The sequence below is a fragment of the Triticum aestivum genome, chromosome 6A (assembly GCF_018294505.1).
Source record: "Triticum aestivum cultivar Chinese Spring chromosome 6A, IWGSC CS RefSeq v2.1, whole genome shotgun sequence".
Lineage (NCBI taxonomy): Eukaryota > Viridiplantae > Streptophyta > Magnoliopsida > Poales > Poaceae > Triticum > Triticum aestivum.
The window spans coordinates 424,220,090-424,243,289 of NC_057809.1; the positions used below are offsets into that span (position 1 = coordinate 424,220,090).

Here is a 23,200-nt window from a genome sequence, read left to right on the forward strand (position 1 = left end):
GTCGTGGCCATCTTCTACCAGCTTGATACGTCTCCAACGTATCTATAATTTTTGATTGCTCCATGCTATATAATCTACTGTTTTGGGAAATATTGGGCTTTATTATCCACTTTTATATTACTTTCAGAACTAACCTATTAACCGGAGGCCCAGCCCAGATTTGTTGTTTTTTGCCTATTTCAGTGTTTCGAAGAAAAGGAATATCAAACGGAGTCGAAACGGAACGAAATCAACTGGAGAAGTTATTTTTTGGAAGGAAAGCCACCAGATAGACTTGGACTCTACGTCAGAAGATACGGAAGCTGGCCACGAGGGTGGGGGGCGCGCCCCCTGCCTCGTGGGGCCCCCGAAGCTCCACCGACGTACCCCTTGCACCCATATATACCTATGTATCGTAAAACTTCCAGAACGGAGATTAGATCGGGAGTTCCGCCGCCAGAAGCCTCCGTAGCCACCGAAAACCAATCTAGACCCGTCCCGGCACCCTGCCGGAGGGGGCAATCCTTCTCTGGTGGCCATCTTCATCATCCCGGTGCTCTCCATGATGAGGAGGGAGTAGTTCTCCCTCGGGGCTCAGGGTATGTACCAGTAGCTATGTGTTTGATCTCTCTCTCTCTCTCGTGTTCTTGAGGTGATACGATCTTGATGTATTGCGAGCTTTGCTATTATATTTGGATCCTATGATGTTTCTTCCCCCCTCTACTCTCTTGTAATGAATTAAGTTTCCCCTTTGAAGTTATCTTATCGGATTGAGTCTTTAAAGATTTGAGAACACTTGATGTATGTCTTGCCGTGCGTATCTGTGATGACAATGGGATACCACGTGATTCACTTGATGTATGTTTTGGCGATCAACTTGCGGGTTCTTCCCATGAACCTATGCATAGGGGTTGGCACACGTTTTCATCGTGATTCTCTGGTAGGAACTTTGGGGCACTCTTTGAGGTCCTTTGTGTTGGTTGAATAGATGAATCTGAGATTGTGTGATGCATATCGTATAATCATGCCCACGGATACTTGAGGTGACATTGGAGTATCTAGGTGACATTAGGGTTTTGGTTGATTTGTATCTTAAGGTGTTATTCTAGTACGAACTCTAGGGCTGTTTGTGACACTTATAGGAATAGCCCAACGGATTGATTGGAAAGAATAACTTTGAGGTGGTTTCGTACCCTACCATGATCTCTTCGTTTGTTCTCCGCTATTAGTGACTTTGGAGTGACTCTTTGTTGCATGTTGAGGGATAGTTATGTGATCCAATTATGTTATTATTGTTGAGAGGACTTACACTAGTGAAAGTATGAACCCTAGGCCTTATTTCCACGCATTTCAATACCGTTTACGCTCACTTTTATCATTAGTTACCTTGCTATTTTTATATTTTTAGATTACAAAAACTATTATCTACTATCCATATTGCACTTGTATCATCATCTCTTCGCGCGAACTAGTGCACCTATACAATTTACCATTGTATTGGGTGTGTTGGGGACACAAGAGACTCTTTGTTATTTGGTTGCAGGGTTGCTTGAGAGAGACCATCTTCATCCTATGCCTCCTACGGATTGATAAACCTTAGGTCATCCACTTGAGGGAAATTTGCTACTGTCCTACAAACCTCTGCACTTGGAGGCCCAACAACGTCTACAAGAAGAAAGGTTGTGTAGTAGACATCAAGCTCTTTTCTGGCGCCGTTGTCGGGGAGGTGAGTGCTTGAAGGTATATCTTTAGATCTTGCAATCGAGTCTTTTAGTTTCTTGTTTTATCACTAGTTTAGTTTATAAAAAAAATCAAAAAATGGAATTAAGTTTGTCTCATACGCTTCATCTTTTTAATATCTTTTGTGAGTATGATGGAAAGGATAATTGTGCTCAAGTGCTAGAAGAAGAAATCTATAAAATGTTTGGCACTAAATATTTGAATGATGAGCATAATTGCAATATTGTTAGTATAAATTCCTTGAATATGTATGATGCTAATGATATGCAAAGCCACAAGCTTGGGAAAGCTACGTTTGATGAAGATGATATTTTTTGTCCCCCAAGTTTTGATGAGCAAATTTATTATGATGATAGCATGCCTCCTATTTATGATGATTATGTTGATGAAAGTGGTTTTGGAGAGGTCATGACTTTATTTTGTGATGAATCCACTATTCCGGAAGAGGTTTCAATTGATTATGAGAACAAAGTTGCTATCTATGATGATTATTGTGATGACTTGTATGCTATAAAGAATAATGATATCCATGAAACTTGTCATCATGATTTTAGTTTTCAATTGGATTATGCCTCACATGATAGTTATTTTGTTGAGTTTGCTCCCACTACTATTCATGAGAAGAAATTTGCTTATGTGGACAGTAATAAAAATTCTATGCTTGTGCATCATGAAAATAGTGCTTTATGTGATAGTTATATTGTTGAATTAATTCATGATGCTACTGAAAATTATTATGAGGGAGGGACATATGCTTGTAGGAATTGCAATAATATCAAGTTTCCTCTCTATGTGCTTAAAGTTTTAAAGTTATGCTTGTTTTGCCCTCCTATGCTAGTTTATTATTGTTTCCGTAAGTTGTTTGCTCACAAATTCTCTATGCATAGGAAGTGGGTTAGACTTAAATGTGCTATTTATATTCTTCATGATGCTCTCTTTATGTTTCAATTCTTATCCTTTATGTGAGCATCATTGAAATCATCATGCCTAGCTAGGGGCATTAAACGATAGCGCTTGTTGGGAGGCAACCCAACTTTATTTTTGTTCCTTGCTTTTTGTTCATGTTTAGTAATAAATAATTCATTTAGCCTCTGTTTAGATGTGGTTTTATACTTTTAATTAGTGTTTGTGCCAAGTAGAACCTTTGGGAAGACTTGGGGAAAGTCTTGTTGATCATGTTGTCAAAAACAGAAACTTTAGCGCTCACGAGAATTGCTGCCATTTTTATTTGGAGAGTGTTATTTAGTTAATTCTTTTTGAAGATGATTAATAGATAAATTCCTTAGGTCCAGCAATTTATTTCAGAATTTTATGAGTTCCAGAAGTATACGTTTGATCCAGATTACTACAGACTGTTCTGTTTTTGACAGATTTTGTTTTCTATGTGTTGTTTACTTATTTTGATGAATCTATGACTAGTAAAAGAGTTTATAAACCATATATAAGTTGGAATACAGTAGGTTTAATACCAATATAAATAAAGAATGAGTTCATTACAGTACCTTGAAGTGGTGATTTACTTTCTTGTACTAACGGAGCTTACGAGTTTTCTGTTAAGTTTTGTGTTGTGAAGTTTTCAAGTTTTGGGTAAGGATTCGATGGACTATGGAATAAGGAGTGGAAAGTGCCTAAGCTTGGGATGCACAAGGCACCCCAAGGTAATATTCAAGGATAGCCAAGAGCCTAAGCTTGGGGATGCCCCGAAAGGCATCCCCTCTTTCGTCTTCGTTCATCGGTAACTTTACTTGGAGCTATATTTTTATTCGCCACATGAGATGTGTTTTGCTTGGAGTGTCAATTTATTTTGTTAGGATTTGCTTTCTGTTATTTAGAATAATGTTTTGCATCTTTTATTTCAATAAAAGTGGCATTGATAGCCTTTACTATGCCTATGTTACAAGTATACATGTTGCTGTTTGAAAACAGAAAGTTTACTGCTGTTGCAATAAGTCCCTAGAAAAGTCAGAATGTGATAAAAATATTGAAACCTTTTGCATATTAAGCTCTGATAAATTTACTATAGTGGGAATTTTCTTTTATAATTTTTGGAGCTAGGGAAGTATGGATGTTGCTGCATTCTTTACAGACTGTCCTGTTTAGGAAGATTGATGTTATGTTTGCATTGTTTGCATATGTTTGCTTCTTTAATGATTCTATTTGAGGATAGGACTATTAAATATGCAGAGGCATTTAGTATGCAATGTTCAATAATAATTTTAGTGATTTGCTACAGTAGAGTATGATAAGGTTTTTGCAATGGTTTATACCAACTTATCTCACGAGTCCTTGTTGAGTTTTGTGTGGATGAAGTTTTTGAGTTTTAGGGAGACCGTGATATGAGAGGAATTAAGGAGAAACAAAAGCTCAAGCTTGGGGATGCCCAAGGCATCCCGAGATAATATTTCAAAAAGTCTCAAGCGTCTAAGCTTGGGGATGCCCCGGTTGGCATCCCACCTTTCTTCTTCAACAACTATCGGTTAGTTTCGGTTGATCCTAAGTTTTTCCTTCTTCACATGATGTTTGCTATTCTTAGAATGTAATTTTATTTTGCTTTGCTTGCTGTTTGAATAGAATACCAAGATCTGAAATTATTAAATGTTAGAGAGTCTTCACATAGTTACATAATTATTCGACTACTCATTGATCTTCACTTATACCTTTTAGAGCATGGTGGTAGTTTTATTTTGAAGAAATAGATGAACTCTCATGCTTCACTTAGATTATTTTGAGAGTCTTAAATAGCATGGTAATTTACTTAAAATCCTAATATGCTAGGTATTCAAGAATAATAAAATTCTCTTATGAGTGTGTTGAATACTAAGAGAAGTTTGATGCTTGATGATAGTTTTGAGATATGGAGGTAATAATATCAAAGTCGTGCTAGTTGAGTAGTTGTGAAATTGAGAAATGCTTGTGTTGAAGTTTGCAAGTCCTGTAGCATGCACGTATGGTAAATGTTGTGTAACAAATTTGAAACATGAGGTGTTATTTGATTGTCCTCCTTATGAGTGGCGGTCGGGGATGAGTGATGGTCTTTTCCTACCAATCTATTCCCCTAGGAGCATGCGCGTAGTGCCGAGGTTTTTGATGACTTGTAGATTTTTGCAATAAGTATATGAGTTCTTTATGACTAATGTTGAGTCCATGGATTATACGCACTCTCACCCTTCCATCATTGCTAACCTCTTCGGTACCGTGCATTGCCCTTTCTCACCTTGAGAGTTGGTGCAAACTTCGCCGGTGCATCCAAATCCCGTGATATGATACGCTCTGTCACACACAAACCTCCTTATATCTTCCTCAAAAAAGCCACCATACCTACCTATTATGTCATTTCCATAGCCATTCCGAGATATATTGCCATGCAACTTTCCACCATACCGTTCTTCATGACACATCCATCATTGTCATATTGCTTAGCATGATCATGTAGTTGACATAGTATTTGTGGCAAAGCCACCGTTCATAATTCTTTCATACATGTCACTCTTGATTCATTGCATATCCCGGTACACCACCGGAGGCATTCATATAGAGTCATACCTTGTTCTAGTATCGAGTTGTAATCATTGAGTTGTAAATAAATAGAAGTGTGATGATCATCATTCAATAGAGCATTGTCCCAAAAAAAGAGAAAGGCCAAAAGAAAAAAAAAAGAAGGCCCAAAAAAATTAAAAAAATAAAAAATAATAAAAAAGGGGGCAATGCTACTATCCTTTTTTCCACACTTGTGCTTCAAAGTAGCACCATGATATAGCGAGTCTCATATATTGTGCTTCAAAGTAGCACCATGTTCTTCATATAGAGAGTCTCTTGAGTTATCACTTTCATATACTAGTGGGAATTTTCATTATAGAACTTGGCTTGTATATTCCAACAATGGGCCTCCTCAAGTGCCCTAGGTCTTCGTAAGCAAGCAAGTTGGATGCACACCCACTAGTTTCCTTTGTTGAGCTTTCATACATTTATAGCTAGTGCATCCGTTGCATGGCAATCCCTACTCCTTGCATTAACATCAATCGGTGGGCATCTCCATAGCCCATTGATTAGCCTCGTTGATGTGAGACTTTCTCCTTTTTTGTCTTCTCCACATAACCCCCTCATTATTCTATTCCACCCATGATGCTATATCCATGGCTCGCGCTCATGTATTGCGTGAAAGTTTATAGGTTTGAGATTACTAAAGTATGTAATAATTGCTTGGCTTGTCATCGGGGTTGTGCATGACGAGAGCATTCTTGTGTGACGAAAATGAAGCATGACTAAACTATATGATTTTGTAGGGATGGACTTTCTTTGGCCATGTTATTTTGAGAAGACATAATTGCTTAGTTAGTATGCTTAAAGTATTATTATTTTTATGCCAATATGAACTTTTGTCTTGAATCTTTTGGATCTGAATATTCATATAACAAGTAAGAAGAATTACATTGAAATTATGCCAACTAGCATTCCACATAAAAAATTATCTTTTTTATCATTTACCTACTCGAGGACGAGCAGGAATTAAGCTTGGGGATGCTTGATACGTCTCCAACGTATCTATAATTTTTGATTGCTCCATGCTATATTATCTACTGTTTTGGGCAATATTGGGCTTTATTATCCACTTTTATATTACTTTCAGGACTAACCTATTAACCGGAGGCCCAACCCAGATTTGCTGTTTTTTGCCTATTTCAGTGTTTCGAAGAAAAGGAATATCAAACGGAGCCGAAACGGAACGAAATCAACTGGAGAAGTTATTTTTGGAAGGAAAGCCACCAGATAGACTTGGACTCTACGTCAGAAGACACGGGAGCTGGCCACGAGGGTGGGGGGCGCGCCCACCCCCCTAGGGCGCGCCCCCGAAGCTCCACCGACGTACCCCTTGCACCCATATATACCTACGTATCGTAAAACTTCCAGAACGGAGATTAGATTGGGAGTTCCGCCGCCAGAAGCCTCCGTAGCCACCGAAAACCAATCTAGACCCGTTCCGGCACCCTGCCGGAGGGGGCAATCCTTCTCCGGTGGCCATCTTCATTATCTCGGTGCTCTCCATGACGAGGAGGGAGTAGTTCTCCCTCGAGGCTGAGGGTATGTACCAGTAGCTATGTGTTTGATCTCTCTCTCTCTCCCTCTCTCTCTCGTGTTCTTGAGGTGATACGATCTTGATGTATCGCGAGCTTTGCTATTATATTTGGATCCTGTGATGTTTCTTCCCCCTCTACTCTCTTGTAATGAATTGAGTTTCCCCTTTGAAGTTATCTTATCGGATCGAGTCTTTAAAGATTTGAGAACACTTGATGTATGTCTTGCCGTGCGTATCTGTGGTGATAATGGGATACCACGTGATTCACTTGATGTATGTTTTGGTGATCAACTTGCGGGTTTCGTCCATGAACCTATGCATAGGGGTTGGCACACGTTTTCATCGTGATTCTCTGGTAGGAACTTTGGGGCACTCTTTGAGGTCCTTTGTGTTGGTTGAATAGATGAATCTAAGATTGTGTGATGCATATCGTATAATCATGCCCACGAATACTTGAGGTGACATTGGAGTATCTAGGTGACATTAGGGTTTTGGTTGATTTGTATCCAGGGCCGTCTCCAGGAATTCGGGGCCCCGGTGCGAAAAGCAAAATGAGGCCCCTAACATTAAAAAACATATAATATAACTCAAGCATAATCACATGATTATATAATTCAAATTTATGTTATTTCGTACAATGTTTAGGAAATTCTCAAGTATCAACACAAAATACCAAAACCAAGAAACTGACCTCATGCTCTATTTAAGAGTGTCATCTGTCTCGCGTTCATTGATATGTAATCTTCAATTATATCTTCATAATCAATCTTCTCCAACACATCATTTCCAAGTGCTAGTTTCTCCAAACCATTAAGTATTTCTCGTGTCATATTAGAATGTAAGTAGGACTTCAAGAACTTGATTTTAGAAAAGCTCCTTTCCGCGGATGCAACAATTACAGGAATTGTTAACCAAATACTTTCTTCTAGACCTAGGATGCATAATTGTTTCTGTTTATGAATCAAACAAAAATCATATCAACGAATTTGAACTGATGAGCTCCATGACTTATAGGCTTGTAACTTGGATAGATAGTTGGAATGGAAAAACATAGAACCTTGATTTAGGACTTGGAAGAGGAGCTATTGAAAATCTTGAATCTGTGACCGACAAAAATTGTTCCAAAACATATTACTATAGTAACTAGTAAACTGTTATACAAACTTGCAGCTCAGTTTATCGGAATTAGTTAGAGAAAAGGGCGGCACCAGTTGGCCTTCTGTTTGGCGGCACTACGGCAGTGTTGGCGGGCTTGGCGGCGGCCGGCGCTCGCAGCTAGCGTGTAGTTTCGCATCGGGCTGTCCCGTGGCTGCAAGGAGGTCACCGCCGAGCCGCCGATTCATCAGTCGAAGCGAAAAGGATGGGAAGCGAAGGGATTAGGGAATGAAACGGCAGAAGTCACGGAACATACATCGTTGCGGCTGTCGTTTCGTCTATCAATCGGATGGATCCGAGCGATGAGATTTTGTTTTGGTCGATAATCCAAGTTACTGCGTATGGCTTGAGTGGACCAAGCCCAAACGGGAGCGACAGAGGCAACATTGGCCCAAACCTGATTTTTTTCAGACTAATACGTACACATATGTAGACCCGAATTGGGGGCCCTGGATTTTGGGGGCCCTGTGCGAGCGCACAGCTCGCACAGGCCTCTCAATGGCCCTGTTTGTATCTTAAGGTGTTATTCTAGTACGGACTCTAGGGCTGTTTGTGACACTTATAGAAATAGCCCAACGAATTTGATTGGAAAGAATAACTTTGAGGTGGTTTCGTACCCTACCATAATCTCTTCGTTTGCTCTCCGCTATTAGTGACTTTGGAGTGACTCTTTATTGCATGTTGAGGGATAGTTATGTGATCCAATTATGTTATTATTATTGAGAGGACTTACACTAGTGAAAGTATGAACCCTAGGCCTTATTTCCACGCATTGCAATACCGTTTACGCTTACTTTTATCATTAGTTACCTTGCTGTTTTTATATTTTCAGATTACAAAAATTATTATCTACTATCCATATTGCACTTGTATTACCATCTCTTCGACGAACTAGTGCACCTATACAATTTACCATTGTATTGGGTGTGTTGATGACACAAGAGACTCTTTGTTATTTGGTTGTAGGGTTGCTTGAGAGAGACCATCTTCATCCTACACCTCCTACGGATTGATAAACCTTAGGTCATCCACTTGAGGGAAATTTGCTACTGTGCTACAAACCTCTGCACTTGGAGGCCCAACAACGTCTACAAGAAGAAATGTTGTGTAGTAGACATCACGAGCCGCCCCTCAGCCACGCCAGCCGCATCTCTACCCTCCACCGTCGACCGCTCGCCTCGCCTGCTGCGTGTTGCTTCCTGCTGCTATGTGCTGCTCTACCGCTGGTACGCTGCTGCGCCATACCCTCGACACCACCATGGACAAATGTGGCAGAAGGATTGTTAATAGAGTACGAGAAGGAGGTGACGAAGAAGGTGTGAAGAGGCAGGAGGTCTGGGGCGGTGTCACCTGGCTGTGGTGGAGGTGTTTATGCGAGAAGGTGCCGGAGTGGAAGAAGATGTCACAATTGGAAAGAATCGCAAACAAAATCATAACCCGAAGATCTCAGTTCAAAAAAATGCTAATATCGATGGAGGGGTGATTTCCTTCAATAGGTGAAAAACATACGAAATATTGGTTGTTATCAAGGAAAGGTAAAAGTCTAGGAAAGTTAGGATTTTTGAACTGATTTCTATGTAAATAGGGTTTTATTGTTTGGTAACGTGATATCAGTACCTGCCCATTTGTGACGTGTTTGATTAGGAAAGTTTGCAAATGTTAAGAAACTATTTATTGGGAGGAAAGTTGTGACGTGTCTGTTATTTGTTTTTTTAAAATAAATTTCACTAATAAGATAAATCGATTGATTTAGATAAGTTAGAAAAGTTAGATTAAAATGTATTATTTGTTTTGTGAAAATCTGTTATTTGTTTCCTAAAACAAATTGAACCTACAAAAGGAATCGATTGATTTGCATAATTTAAGAAAGTTAGATTAAAATGTATTATTTGTTTACTGAAAATCTGTTGTTTGTTTCTTAAGACAAATTGAACCAATAAAAGAAATAGATTGATTTGCATAATTTAAGAAAGTCAGGTCCGTGATTTGTTATACGTTAGGAAAGTTCTGGTTGTAATAAAGAGCGGAGAGAAAAATAAACTGATGGACCAGGGTGGGAGGGGGTGGTGGGAGAAAAGACGAAAAAAACCAGCGAAAATAAATCGCGAACCAGGGTGGGAGGGGTGGTGGGAGGAGAGACGAAAAAACTCACCAAAAATAAACCGCGGAGACGGTTCATCAACTCGTTCATTAGGAGTAAAGATGAGTCTATATGTGTTGGCATTTATGAGAAAAAAGATAGGCAGGACACAATTTAAAAAAAAGGCAGTCAGGACACAGATTCCGCAGTAGTAAAACAGATCAGTCCGGGGTCGTGGCCTCCACTCGGCATCTTCTTCCTCCCCCACATCGCACTTCCTCCCCTGCTAGATTCCTCCCTCCACCGACCGGCAAGGCTTCTCTCCTGCAGTTCCCTCGCCCAAGGTTGCACCAGAGAAGGCGAAAAACATCGCTGTTTGCGAGATCGTGGAGCGGTGAGTGGCCATCTTTCTTCAGTTTGTGTTCAGTAGCTGCGCTGTGAGTTTCAGATCTGTTTCTCTCCCCTAAGGTTAGATCAGCGACGGTTTCTTTCTTCTCTTCGCATTTGTTGACTTGGGACGGCAGCCTATGCGGTTCGTGGAGGTTTGATCTCATCCATGGTATCTCGGGTTATGTTACAGCGATGCTTACGGATCGGACTCTCACACCGAGCTCGCTGATTACAGAATACCGAGTGCTTTGGCATAGTGGCTGTAAGATTATTGCCGGATCACCGGTTCTCAGCGTGGTGGGTTGACGCGTTTGTTGGTTCCTGCAGGTAGAGAGAGATGGCCGAGACGGTGTTCGCTCCGTGTTTGGAAGGGATGAAGCACGTCAGGTCGGACAGCGGGGTCATGCTCGCCAAGCCCTTCCTTGATGTCTGCAAGCAAATCTTGCCTGTCCTGGGTAACTCCCTCTGCTCATATTTCCCACCTCTTTGTCATGCGTTGGAGTGCTAAACAGCACGAGGCTGGGATCAGTAGCCGAGTTGCTTTACTGATGAATTTCTGATTACCTACCGTGTTTAGTTCAGTAGTAGGCTGCAGCAGTGAACAACCTGAGTAAAATTAATGCACATAACATTGCCGAAACAAGTTGTTCCCCAGTTTGAGACTAGCATCGTCAGTGGACAATTGTTTGTACTGCTCTTGAGATTTGTAGTTCTAAATAAGTACTTTGTTCGTAAATGTAAGCCTTTTTTCTGAATCGAATGTCTGTAGACACGTTTTAGTGTGTTTGCTCACTCATTTCAGTTCTATGTAGTCCATATTGAAATATCCAAAACATCTTATATTTGTGAACGGAGGGAGTAACAAATAGTTATATCAGGGCCTTTGGCATAGGGAGATGACTTTCTTGGTTTATGCTTTTGCCCTTATTGATTTCACTGGGAGCTTAGTACTGCTGTGACTTATTAGTTGCTGCATCATTGAGCTTTCAAACTTCTTTTTTTATTGCTGGAAAGAGCTTTCAAACTATCATCAACCTTTTTGCGAAAGTTGTGTTTTGTGTGTGCTGGGCTGCTCTAAATTGTTTAATGTACATTAGTCCTCCAAATAACTGATTTGGTACACCTGTCACTTGAGCAGAATTGATTTGTGACCTGTGAGAGAACAAGTTAGGTTTGTCGTGGTCCAGTAAAGCTGTCTTTCTTATTCTCAAAGTTTTCATTGTATGCTGGTAAATCTTAAAGTCGTATAGTACCAGTCTGTGCTGTGCTTTTGTAAGTCAAAGCAAGTCCCTAAATGAAAACTTTTGTGTTGGCCCAAACTGCACAGGCCTACATCAAATATCTTCTATTCTAACAAGTGTGGCTAACTTTTTGTTTTGGTCGAGTCTTAGTGGTATTTCTTAAACAAGAAATTCCTTCAGAGTGTTACTTATTTTCCATTTGTTGTTCTCTGCTTTTAAACACCAGATAAATTTGGTGCTGCTATGGCAATTGTGAAGAGTGATATTGGAGGTAATATCACGGTAAGGATCCTATCTTCAAAACATGTGAACGAGAATTTACATTTCATGTTACTAAGTATTGATGTTGGCATGTTGTTTATGTGATAAACATATCTGCCTCAGATTACTATTTCTTTTCCTGACGACTGACCTCATTTTCTCCTGTCAGAGGTTGGAGAACAAGTACTCTTCAGACCCGACAAAATATGAGCACTTGTACACCATGGTCCAAGAAGAAGTTGAAAAGAAGACCGCAAAAGGTTCATCAAGCTGCACAAATGGACTTCTATGGCTCACGAGGTTCTTCAATTTCTCTTGCGTAATTTGCCTCTTCTACTGCAGCTTAATCGAGATTCCCATTGGTGTACTTGTGTTTACTCATATTTTTTGCTTTCAGGGCTATGGACTTCCTTGTTGAACTGTTCCGTAATCTGCTTGACCATCCAGACTGGACTATGAGTCAAGCATGTACTGATTCATACACAAAAACTCTGAAGAAATGGCATGGCTGGCTCGCCAGCTCCAGTTTTACGGTATAATATTCCACATTTTGAGTCACATAATCAGCACATACATGGTGTCATCATGAACTAAGCAATTATAGTGCTATTCAATAGCTATTGCTGAAGCACTTCTTATCAGAGGATGGATTATATAACTCTGCATTTAGTGTCCGAATAAATATTTCATCATCATAGATGCATAAAGTAAAGGGACGACTAGTGTTATCCAATTGAAGGCACCATAGATGAATAAACCTTGGCTACTCTTTGTATTTAAGTTACTGGCCATGTTTCAACTGAAGGCACTGTGGATGCATAAAACATTGGCTATTCTTTGACTCTTTCTACATTAAGCTGATGGCCATATTTTAATGGAAGGCGCCATAGATGAATAAACAGGGGGTATTTTCTGTTTACTAAGTTGCCAACCCTTTTTTGTCCATTGAGTGAACAAAATTTAGTCACTGATGAAGTTCTCTTTATCTCCTTTAATACTATTATATGGGAATCGGTGTCTGTTCATTGAGGCCTCCAACATCTGTTTCCAACATTATTACAGATTCCATTTAAAAACTGAAACACAATGAAGCCCCTTATCAAACCAACTTAACTACCTCCTAAAAATCTCTAATGCATGGCATGTCACAAAGAAGCATGACTAGGCGAATTGTGAAGCCAATTGACTAGTCTATTGAAATGGTACTGATGGTGGTTATGTAGGTCTGTCACGATAGTTCAGGGTAAGCGTAGGCGGAACTCGGATTAGCAAACAGACGTAGTCAGCTGATAGCTTTGGCTTAACATGATCGGTCATACATTTTTATTTGTATCACAAAGCACACAGGTATTTAGCTGGCTTAGTGATCATAGAGAACAATACATCACTTCCATTATTAACTTAAGAAGAGCTTTGCTTTGTTGGAGTTTTCTCAGAAGTTTTTTGTGTTAGAAAAATGCGACATGAATACTTGACTAGTTTGCCTATTGACTAGTCTGTTGAAATGGTACTTCTGCTATCCTATTGTTAGATTTCCTGACGAAACTGGGGCAACATGGCTGTTATTTGTTATCATGTCTATACATATTGGTTACCTTGCCTTCCCCTTGTGTTTTTTCTTTGATGAATCACTCGTATGAGGACATTGCAGGTGGCTATGAAGCTTGCTCCTAACAAAGATAAATTTATGGAGGTAATTAGTGGAACGGGTGACATCAAAGCAGACATTGAGAAATTCTGCACCACCTTTTATCCCTTTCTTAAGGAGAATCATGACTTCCTGGTATGGCCTTCATTCATCTGAAGACGGTATTATTATCTATATTGTTTGCCTTTAATGACAATCTTCCACCACGTCTACACTTCTTGCAGGCCAGTGTTGGACTCGATGACATGAAGGCTTCTTGATGCAATACACATCGATAATCATCACAGAATATCAAGTCTTGCTATTTTCTCAAATTTTATTGTGGCATACTGATCTTCAGAAAATTATAGACGAATAATAAGTCTGTCAAAATGTGTGGGTGTTCATGACCCATAGCTACTTACATACAGAATGAAATGAATGGATGCATGGTATCAAAATTAACTTGTGAAGTCACTTGGTTGTCAGCCAAGTCAACCATTTTACCTGTTGATGTAACTGAGGAGAATGCAGAGGATGCAGATATGTGGTGGTCTTGTCATTACGCTTATAAACTGTTGTACAAGTGGTGAGACTAAGATACAAATTAAGAGTATGTTTTTTATGCAACTTTTAAAGCAGTGTGAATTAGTAAACATGAAAATTCTAGCCTGTTTTGAGCACATTAGGGCAACCGAATTAATTATGGACCTTGTGCCGCTGCCTCCTTCAAAAAAGATGCCGGCGGTCCACCTTGTGTCGGGCCATGGGGGCGTGGTAGACCCTTGCTGCGGGAGGGGTATGTTTTTAGATGTTTCCTTTGCTTTTGTTAGGGTTTGTGAAATAAGGTTCTCTCTGCCTAGCCCCCATTCCAATGGTGCATCGTCGGAGGGCGTGTGAAGATAAAATAAGGTTTTCCCCGCCTAACCTGTTTCAATGGTGGTCTAAAATCATCAGAGGGTGTGTGGAACTGTCTTCGATGGATCTTGCAGAATTAGCTCGGTTGATATCTTTGATGGATCTACTCGGATACGATCGGCGTTCGTGTGCGGTGGTCCTCCAAGGGTTTTGCCTAGTTCATGTCTTGAGGCTGGATCCTCCCCATCTATGTGTTTTCGTCGTTGTTCTCGTTATCGGCAGTTGTTGTTTTGGTACATTGGTCCTCTACTGGCTTAGCATGATAACTATCCGGGTGTCTATCTACTACAACACTCGTCAGAAGATGACGGGGTTCACTGCTTATAGTCATCGGTGATCTTTGGATCTAAATGTAATTTTCATTATTTTTAGTATTCGTTATACTATCATGATTCAAAATGAATAGATCAAAAGTTTTCCAAAAAGAAAATCTACACCGCCTCACTTTTGGAGGTCATTTGTTAGCAGCTGTGGCAAAAAATGGTTTCCCAAACAAATTATTCTCTAGCGAGAAGAACAATCCATAGCATTTGCAATCAATCATTCATCAAAATACATAGTTGATGTCCACAAAGACACTAGTCATTTGGATATTTACACCTACATTACAATCATAAACTGGAATGCACTGACACGTGCAAAGCTAAAGGCTTACATCAACTGTTGAATATGCGCATTGAACATCATTGTGGATACTGTGATGACGAACAAGGAGAATTATTTGCTTCACTTGTGTAAAACACTTCTTGGTTGCACTTTGAGCTTCTTCTGTGGCCGAGTCTGCAGGCATTTGGCACAGATCAGTTAAATGAGCACCAGCATATGAGTAGTAGAGTAGGCCTCACAAAGACAGTCATGGGAACTAACCTTCGGCTTCAGCAAAGCTTCGTAGTCTATTCTACTCTTCCATGTGCTCTTCCGTAGCTTGATTGGTCGATTTCCAACATATTTACCTGGTTAGCAGTACATAAGTTTGACTGCAGTACAAGGACAAATTTAGTAAATAAAAGGCTACCTAATACAACATATTTACCGTTCATGTCTTTCAGTGCTGCTGCAAGATCCGATGCATTGGCAAAACTAACGAACCCGTAGCCTTTAGTTTTACCGGTAGACTTATCCCGTATAACCTGATGCATCATGTGTTCATAATCAGATCACTACAAATAAAGAGATAGAATAGATGTCATAGGTAGAAGAGGCAAGACTCACCTTAGCCATGTTGAAGGATGGATATTTTGAAAAAGTCTTGGTCAGAACATCATCATTCACTTCATTTCCAAGATCACCACAAAACAAACGGAAGTCATCTGTCCACGGGAGGGAAGTGAGAATTGCAAATATGAAAGGCACAGAAATACTCATACAATGGAAAGCAATCAAATGACACAACTACTAATAACCAGTACAAGCAGAAGACGAGACACCTGCACTGACACAGCAAATACAAATCCTAAGTTGCATTTGAAAACATCACAACCACCAATAATAAGGTAATTAACTTTAATTTGTTTAAAGTATGTCAACTTCAAATCAAATACAGTATTAAAATTTATAGCCCTTGACACTAGAGGTGATCCTAAGAGATATGGTCAGCGAGGCTTAGAGGCGTTAACTGAGATAAAAAGGTGATCTATCTACCATAGTGGCTAGATTGTGGGTGTTAGGGATGAAGACGCTCTAAGAAACTGATAATTTGATATAATTTCATCCGAACAGAAATTTTTTGTCTTGCCAAATACCAACCATGATTAAAGTGAATTATCATGCTTGATTTTATGCTCATTGAAAAATCATAAACAAATGCCGGTCAATCTGCCAGAGCTGAGATATATTTAAATATTTTAACTATGTTAGCTTATACAGATTACAAACAGATGGGTGCAATAAGAGCAAGGAAGCTGGCTCTTTGTTTTTTTAGCCTTCTCAAATAACCATAACAAATAATCACAGAGAATTGTTCAAAATATGTATAAAGGTTAATTCAAAATATTTATATCACATTTTCCACAATTGTCCATGTAAATAGCAAATTGCAAATGTATCCACAAGAGATCAATTTAGCCTTTAACGCACAATAGAACAATTTATGTAAGGATAGAGATAATTGCAAAATGTTTACTATATCATCAGCAAGCCCACCTAGATCCAATGTGAAAGCATCAACTCTTTAGCCTGCCTTTAACAAAAAAATGAAACAACAATTTATCTTAGAAGAAGAACAGCACATAGAACATTAATCTTGTCCGGGAGAGGGAAGGTGCTTTGGCTGTTTGTTAGCTTCATTGCTAAGAGAGACAAGTGACAAAAATATTGCATTACCATGTTTTACATTCTAATATAGATCATAGAAGTGCAACATTTGGTAAAATGCCCTATAAAATACGACTGAGAGCTTACTTTCAGGCCAGTCAGCTAACGTCGGATCCTCCCAGCATTGCCCAGCTGCCTTTCGAGGGACTGCCTTTTTGTTTGCTTCAACTTTCTTGTCTTTGTCATTATCTGCAATAGCAGCCTTCACAGTGGCGAGAGCCTCAGGGCTGATTATCTGCGAGTCTCTCTGGAACAGTTGTTGTGCCTGTATAATAATATCATAATTGGCTACTTATTAGTACTCAATAGGAGACTTGGTACTTACTACCAGTTCAATAACATAAAGATCATTTTCACTAACCTATCTACGAAAGAACCCTCTAATGTTAATAACATATAACCTCCTAATGCTCGGTTGGAAATAACTCATCACTTAGCATCCTTGTCTTTGCATAGCTTAAACCATACTCCCTCCATGACTTAATATAAGACGTTTTTTGACACTAACATAGTGTCAAAGAAAAACTTATAGCACGCTAATAGCATATTTTCAGCGGCGGCGCTATTTTGTACAGCGCCCTATTTCTTTTCTTGGCTAGCAATGAAGTAAGAAATACTAGTTCAGCTTTGGATGCGTTTTCGAACCTAAAAGGCGACCCAAGCCTCAGAAGCCGCACAGCGGCGTCCAGATCCTCTCCCACCACCGGATCTCCGACCACCTTAGCTCACTATGCCAACAAATTACAGGGAGGATCCGTCCATGGAGCAAATTACAAGGAGGAGCTCTGGAACAAATCACGCGAATGGGGAGTTATTACCTGCTGGACTTGGGGCATGGGGTAGACGGCGTTGTACGCCGGCGCCGGCTGCGCGGGGGCCACCGTCGGCCAGGTGGGGTACTGCGAAGTCTGGAGGTGGAAGGGCACGGGGAAGTACGACGGGGCCGCCGCCGCGGCGGTAGCAGGGTAGGGGAACTGCGCGGACACGGAGGCGGGCGAGATGGACTGCGTCGACATAATCTGGGGACTGGGGTGGAGAGGCCGCCGGACACGAAAGGGCTGGAAGGCTGGATCACGGTGTCCGCCTCAGGCGCGAGAATTCTGATCGTGCGCGGTTGCGGTGATTGAAACGGCACTCGGGGGGATTGCCTTGTGGAACCGGAAGAAGGTGAAGCCGAGGGGGGAACGATCAGGAACGCTCTCGAAGCGTCGCTTTTTTCAAGCGAAAGCTCTCGAAGGTTCTGCTTTTTTTCTGACTATATATAGTTCCATCCAGCATAATAAGGGAAACTCTAGCCTTCAGCCGGCGGATAACTCGCGAGCATCCGTCATCTCATACGTGCGACGCGTGTCCTGCGTCAGGCCCACTTAGCACTATCTCTACAACGATTGATTTTCTTCCTTTCCTTTTCGATTTCTCTCCCACGAACGGATAAGGAGGCAGCCAGCCATGAGAATCTATGTTGTCGACATGGGAATCGATGCCGTTACAGCATGGTCTAGCACGAGCGCCGCCGCGGTCGGCTGCCTCCACCATGAATGTCGGCCGCCGCCGATCTCCTCGCCGGATCTAGCCGCCCAAGCTCTTGTGGGCTGCAGTAACGCCCGCGAAGTCAATCGCCATGGTGTGCAAGCTCCTATGGCGGAGTGTTCGAAGGCGACGAGGCTTTGGAGGCGGTTTTGTTTTTGCAGCAAAGGGCATATTGAAGAGCACTGTTTCATAAAAAACTCAAATTATTTTTCTGCAACAAGGTCTTTGTTGCGATAAATTTCTGCAATAAGAGCTTTGTTGCAGGATTTTTCTGTAACAAGACCTCTGTTGCGGGAATTTCTTGCAACAAGAACTCGGTTGCAGAAATACCGCAACATCACTTTTGTTGCAAAGTGATGGTTGCTCACGTGGACACATCATACGGCTATTAGGGTGTCCATCCAATGGTCAGCGAGGCGGCGGATATTTTTTCATTATCCGTCGATCGACGCGTAGCACTGCCCGCATAATAATCGTCGGTTTACCAGATGTGGATGACTTTGCCACCCTAATAAATTCTGTATAATGGGACATCTTTAAAAAAATTTACAGGATCCTGCAAACTCTGGGTCGTTTCCGCCATATATACGGGATTTGTCACATTTTTTTGCCGGATCCACCTTTTCCTTGTGTGAAGGTCATTTTCGCTCGTTTTCGTTTCGGCTCCACTTCCCGCCGGTTCTTGGTGCCCCTGGCTGCCTTGCATCGTCCATTAGCTCTGCTGCCCCGCGCCGCATCTATTCCACCAAATTTGGAGGTCGGGGGTGCCCATTTGTGTCTGCGAGCGAGTGGCCATCGCCGACGCCACGGATCCGCCCCGGAGCTTTGCGTGCGGCCTTGTAGCCAGTGGATCTGGTTGTTTCCGGCACCGGTGAGCCCCGAAGTCGTTGGAGGGACAGTCGCGCATGCCAGAGGAAGGGGTTTCGAGCGGCTTTGCTTCAGCCGAAGGGGAAAGAAGAAAGGGGCGGTCGGCTTTGCTTCGGGGGAAGATATGTTCAATGCTCGCTGACTATTTTGAATAATTTTGACCGGGAGAAATTCATGGCCGGGCATTTTTTTAGATGGATCAGAGTTCATCGTCGTCGTCGGATGATGATTCGGACATACAGAGATGATCCTGGACGACGATGTCGACAACCTACTGTTGTTGCATCTCGTGGACAAATTTGAGAAGGGACCGAAGAGAAAGCGCTGCGGATCCATGGTTGACCGACCATGCATTCCCCATGATCGAGTTCTCGGTGACAAGATGCCCATGAAGGACTACTTCACGAAGGTGTCGACATATTCGGCTCACCTATTCCATAGGCTATATCGGATGCGTAGCTCCCTTTTCGTACGCATCGTTGAAGCTTGTGAGCAAAATTGCCATTTTTTCACTCGGCGTAGGAACGACGCCATTTTGGTTGGGTTTAGTGCATATCAAAAAATATCGACGGTGATGAGGGTGATTACATATGGTGTTTCCGCCGACTACGCAGATGAATATCTTCGCATTGGAGAAGATACCCCCATCAAATGCATTCAGGTCTTTTCGAAGACAATGACCCGGTTTTTTTGGCTTATGAGCTCCAAACGAGGAAGACATAAAGAAGCTCATGGCGATGAACAAAGAAAGGGAATGACCGAGCATGCTAGGTAGTATTGATTGCATGCACTGAAGGTGGAAGAACTGCCTGATGGCTTGGGCAATACACCGTCCACAAACGTAAACACCATTGTGCTTGAAGTCGTGGCTTCACGTGATTTATAGATTTGGCATTGTTTCTTTGGTTTGTCAGGGTCCCTTAATGATATCAATGTCCTGCGGCAGATCTTATCTATTTTCTCAGCTAGCTAGTGGCGAAGCTCCGACTTGCAACTATACCATCAATGGTCATGACTATACAACTAGATCATAATAGCGCGCGTTGCCGCGCCCGTTCAACATTTTGACTATAGAATGTTTGGAGTCCGTGTAAATATATAGAGGACACAATATAATATAAGCCTATTTGGCCACAACTTTATTCATACACTGGTAAATTAATCCTCTATTTATTTTTGGACCGGCGAGAGTACTTGAAAAACATAGCTCTCTTTTCTAGAAAATAAAGTACTCCTAAAAGTCATACGTATTTCACAAGGAACGGCCATCAACAGGTTTCCAACATTTCGACCTGTGAAAGTACTTTGTATTTAAGCGTAAACAAGCAGGGATACAACAAAAGAAAGTTGTTCACACCTTATTTGAATAGCTTCTTTTGCGAAAGAGATTCCTTCCCATTCGGCATGCATGCTTACGCATTTGATTTGTCAATTGCAAAACCTGTCTCACACACACACACATAATGGATGCATAGCACACCGCATACTAAAAACAACATAATGGAAAAAACCAAAAAGAAAGGCTCTATGAACAACCGAGGTGAATAGGGACACAATACCAACCCGGTTTGAATATCTCTTAATCTTGAAGTGGCACACCCCCAAAATCATAAAGCAAATATATCATGCAGCAACTTTCCTGAAGTTTCCTCGGACAATCAACAGAAAAAGGAACGATCAGTAGTATGCAGTGGAGTAGACCGAGCAAGGGAAAAACAAAATCTCTTCAAGCAAGGAGGTACCTAGCAAAACAATCTATGTTTGGTAGTTTTATCACAAATCAGAGGAACACTAAGGACGTACGTTGATACAGCTCACTGGATGAGTGGGAAAGTATCTAGTGTTCCCAGACCTAGGGTGCTTCCTGTGCTCCGATGCGAAAAACATTTTTTAAAATGTTCAAAAAATTCTGAAAAAATGTAGCACATCGACGGAACATCGATGTCTCTTGTCACGAAATTTCAAATAAAAAACCGAAACATTGCTCGAGATACAAAAATGACAAATATGACATCAATGTGATAATGGGCCAAAACTAAAGCCCAACTTATATTATGTACAAAATTTTGTCATTTCTGTATCTCGAGCAATGTTTCAAATTTTGATTTGAAATTTTGTGACAAGAGACATCGATGTTCCGTCGATGTGCTGCATTTTTTTCAGAATTTTTTGAACATTTTTAAAATATTTTTCGAACATTTGGAGCACCGGGAGTACCCCAAAACTGGGAGCACTAGATACTTTTCCCCTGGATGAGTAGCATTCCCAAACTAATTGCACATTTGCACATGAGCACACAGCTCTCAGAAGCTACTGAATTTTGAATACAATAGACCGATAGCAAAGGAACTAATTGATAGACTGTAGCCAACTGAGATTGACCTAATGGCACGAACGACAATGCGAGGCAACGAAAAAAATGACAGAACTGAAACACTTACATGATAGGAGATCGGTTTTCTTGTTGCCGGGGAGAGCGCGCGGATGGAGAGCGATGCGGCCCCGATCATTCTGTAGGTTCACCTCCTAGAGCCGCATGATCCAGACTCCAGGGACGGTGAGAAAAAATAGGGGCGGCGGGAGGGGGATACAGAAGACAGCCGGCTGAGGCAGCCTCAACACGAAAAGGAGAAGGGCACGCATGAAACATTAGTCCACCATCACCACTACCGGCAAGAAAAGGAAACGAAAAGCTCGCACAATATAACGGCAACGCTCTGCCTTTCCCAGCAGACGTAGAGAGAAGAAAAGGCACGAGGCGGACATCGCATACACAGCCCACTTAACGCGTTTGTCGAATAGTCGGCCCAGTAAATGTAAGGAAACCCAGGTCAACCCACGGAGCAGCAGCCCAGATACGGCTGTCCAGTCATGCAGCGGGATTTGAGGCAGGAAGTAACGCCCAAATGATCACATACGTCTGTACATGTGATCCGATGGCCGAGGAGCTCAAATCTTTGAGAGGGCTCGTAGGTGGCCCTTCAATGTCAACATTTGTGGAGACCATCAGTGACCCCAAACCCAAGAAACACAAAAGATTTTCCGAAGCACAAGAAGCTTGCCGAAAGGATATTGAGAGGGCATTTGGTGTGTTGCAATCTCAGTTTGCCATTGTTTGATGTTTCACTCGATTATGGGATAAAAAATCCTTCACAAACGTCATGGCTGCTTGTGTAACTTTACACAAACATGATCATCGAGGATGAGAGAGATTTGGACTTAGAGTTTTACTATGACAATGTTGGTAGTCGTGTGCTACTTGTGTTAGGCGTTGGGATTCCCTGAAGAGAAAGGGTGAAGTAGTGTAGTAGCAAAAAATATTTTCCTTAGTTAAGAACCAAGGTTTATCGAACCAATAAGAGACACCACACAAATAGGATAAACGGTACATGCACACACGCAAAGCAAATGCTTGCACCCAACACAGGCAAGAGGGTTGTCAATCCCCTTGTTCTCTCCAATTGGAAGGATTAAATCTGATAGAGGTAGATATATAAAATAAAATATAATATAAACAAAGTCAAAACAGCGAGCAAATTTAGGGTTTTAGTAAATATGGAAAATGGACCCAAGGGCCATAGGTCCACTAGAGGCATCTCTCTCATGAGCATAACAATGGTTGGTAAACAAATTACTATTGGAAAATTGATAAAATAGCACATAGTTACGATGATTCTTCATGGCATGATCAATACATATGAATTATGTCCGTGATAAGTAGACCGTTAAACCAACTGACTCCTACTACTATTACTCCACCCCTCAACTGCTATCTAGCATGTATCTTAAGGTATTAAGTTCAAAACAAACAGAGTAATGCTTGGAGATGATGACATAATGTAGACAAAGCAAGATCTCTACTCCTATAAAAAACGAGTTGGTGATGATGGTGTGCTTGCCATCCATCGTTTTTGACCATCAGATCTTTATCCGACACATGGGAGTCCCGGTCCATCCATCCCTAGTTCCCCACCTCATCCAACCGAAACAGCCAAGGCATTCAATCCTTCTCGAAAAGGGGAGAA

At 41.3% G+C, this 23,200-nt stretch overlaps 2 protein-coding genes across 4 annotated transcripts; one reads left to right on the forward strand and one right to left on the reverse strand.

Annotated features, from left to right (window-relative positions):
* The first annotated feature begins 10,167 nt into the window (after nucleotides 1-10,167).
* Nucleotides 10,168-14,185, forward strand: LOC123127736 (glycolipid transfer protein 1). Of its 3 annotated transcripts, XM_044547551.1 has the most exons (8): nucleotides 10,234-10,422; nucleotides 10,502-10,560; nucleotides 10,746-10,873; nucleotides 11,886-11,941; nucleotides 12,090-12,220; nucleotides 12,318-12,453; nucleotides 13,572-13,703; nucleotides 13,793-14,185. In XM_044547551.1, the coding sequence occupies exons 3-8, from the start codon at nucleotides 10,756-10,758 to the stop codon at nucleotides 13,826-13,828; spliced, it is 609 nt and encodes a 202-aa protein (XP_044403486.1). In that variant the 5' UTR covers nucleotides 10,234-10,422; nucleotides 10,502-10,560; nucleotides 10,746-10,755; the 3' UTR covers nucleotides 13,829-14,185. The 3 variants fall into 3 exon arrangements, with proteins under 3 accessions (XP_044403484.1, XP_044403486.1, XP_044403485.1); XM_044547549.1 differs by lacking the exon at nucleotides 10,502-10,560 and having other exon boundaries at nucleotides 10,168-10,422; XM_044547550.1 differs by lacking the exon at nucleotides 10,234-10,422 and having other exon boundaries at nucleotides 10,548-10,570.
* A 785-nt stretch (nucleotides 14,186-14,970) lies between these two features.
* Nucleotides 14,971-18,029, reverse strand: LOC123127735 (RNA-binding protein 42). Its single transcript, XM_044547548.1, has 6 exons — nucleotides 17,597-18,029; nucleotides 16,866-17,043; nucleotides 15,678-15,775; nucleotides 15,499-15,595; nucleotides 15,333-15,418; nucleotides 14,971-15,245 (listed from the first exon to the last, which is right to left on the reverse strand). The coding sequence occupies exons 1-6, from the start codon at nucleotides 17,792-17,794 to the stop codon at nucleotides 15,192-15,194; spliced, it is 711 nt and encodes a 236-aa protein (XP_044403483.1). The 5' UTR covers nucleotides 17,795-18,029; the 3' UTR covers nucleotides 14,971-15,191.
* Nucleotides 18,030-23,200: the final 5,171 nt, after the last annotated feature.

Coding starts and splice junctions, on each gene's coding strand:
- LOC123127736 (XM_044547549.1), top strand. CDS start 10,756: ATGGCCGAGACGGTGTTCGCTCCGTGTTTGGAAGGGATGAAGCACGTC. Junction 10,874..11,885: donor GCAAATCTTGCCTGTCCTGG/GTAACTCCCTCT, acceptor TTTAAACACCAG/ATAAATTTGGTGCTGCTATG. Junction 12,454..13,571: donor TCGCCAGCTCCAGTTTTACG/GTATAATATTCC, acceptor AGGACATTGCAG/GTGGCTATGAAGCTTGCTCC.
- LOC123127735 (XM_044547548.1), bottom strand. CDS start 17,794: ATGTCGACGCAGTCCATCTCGCCCGCCTCCGTGTCCGCGCAGTTCCCC. Junction 15,596..15,677: donor CATCCTTCAACATGGCTAAG/GTGAGTCTTGCC, acceptor ATGATGCATCAG/GTTATACGGGATAAGTCTAC. Junction 15,419..15,498: donor AGCACTGAAAGACATGAACG/GTAAATATGTTG, acceptor ACTGCTAACCAG/GTAAATATGTTGGAAATCGA.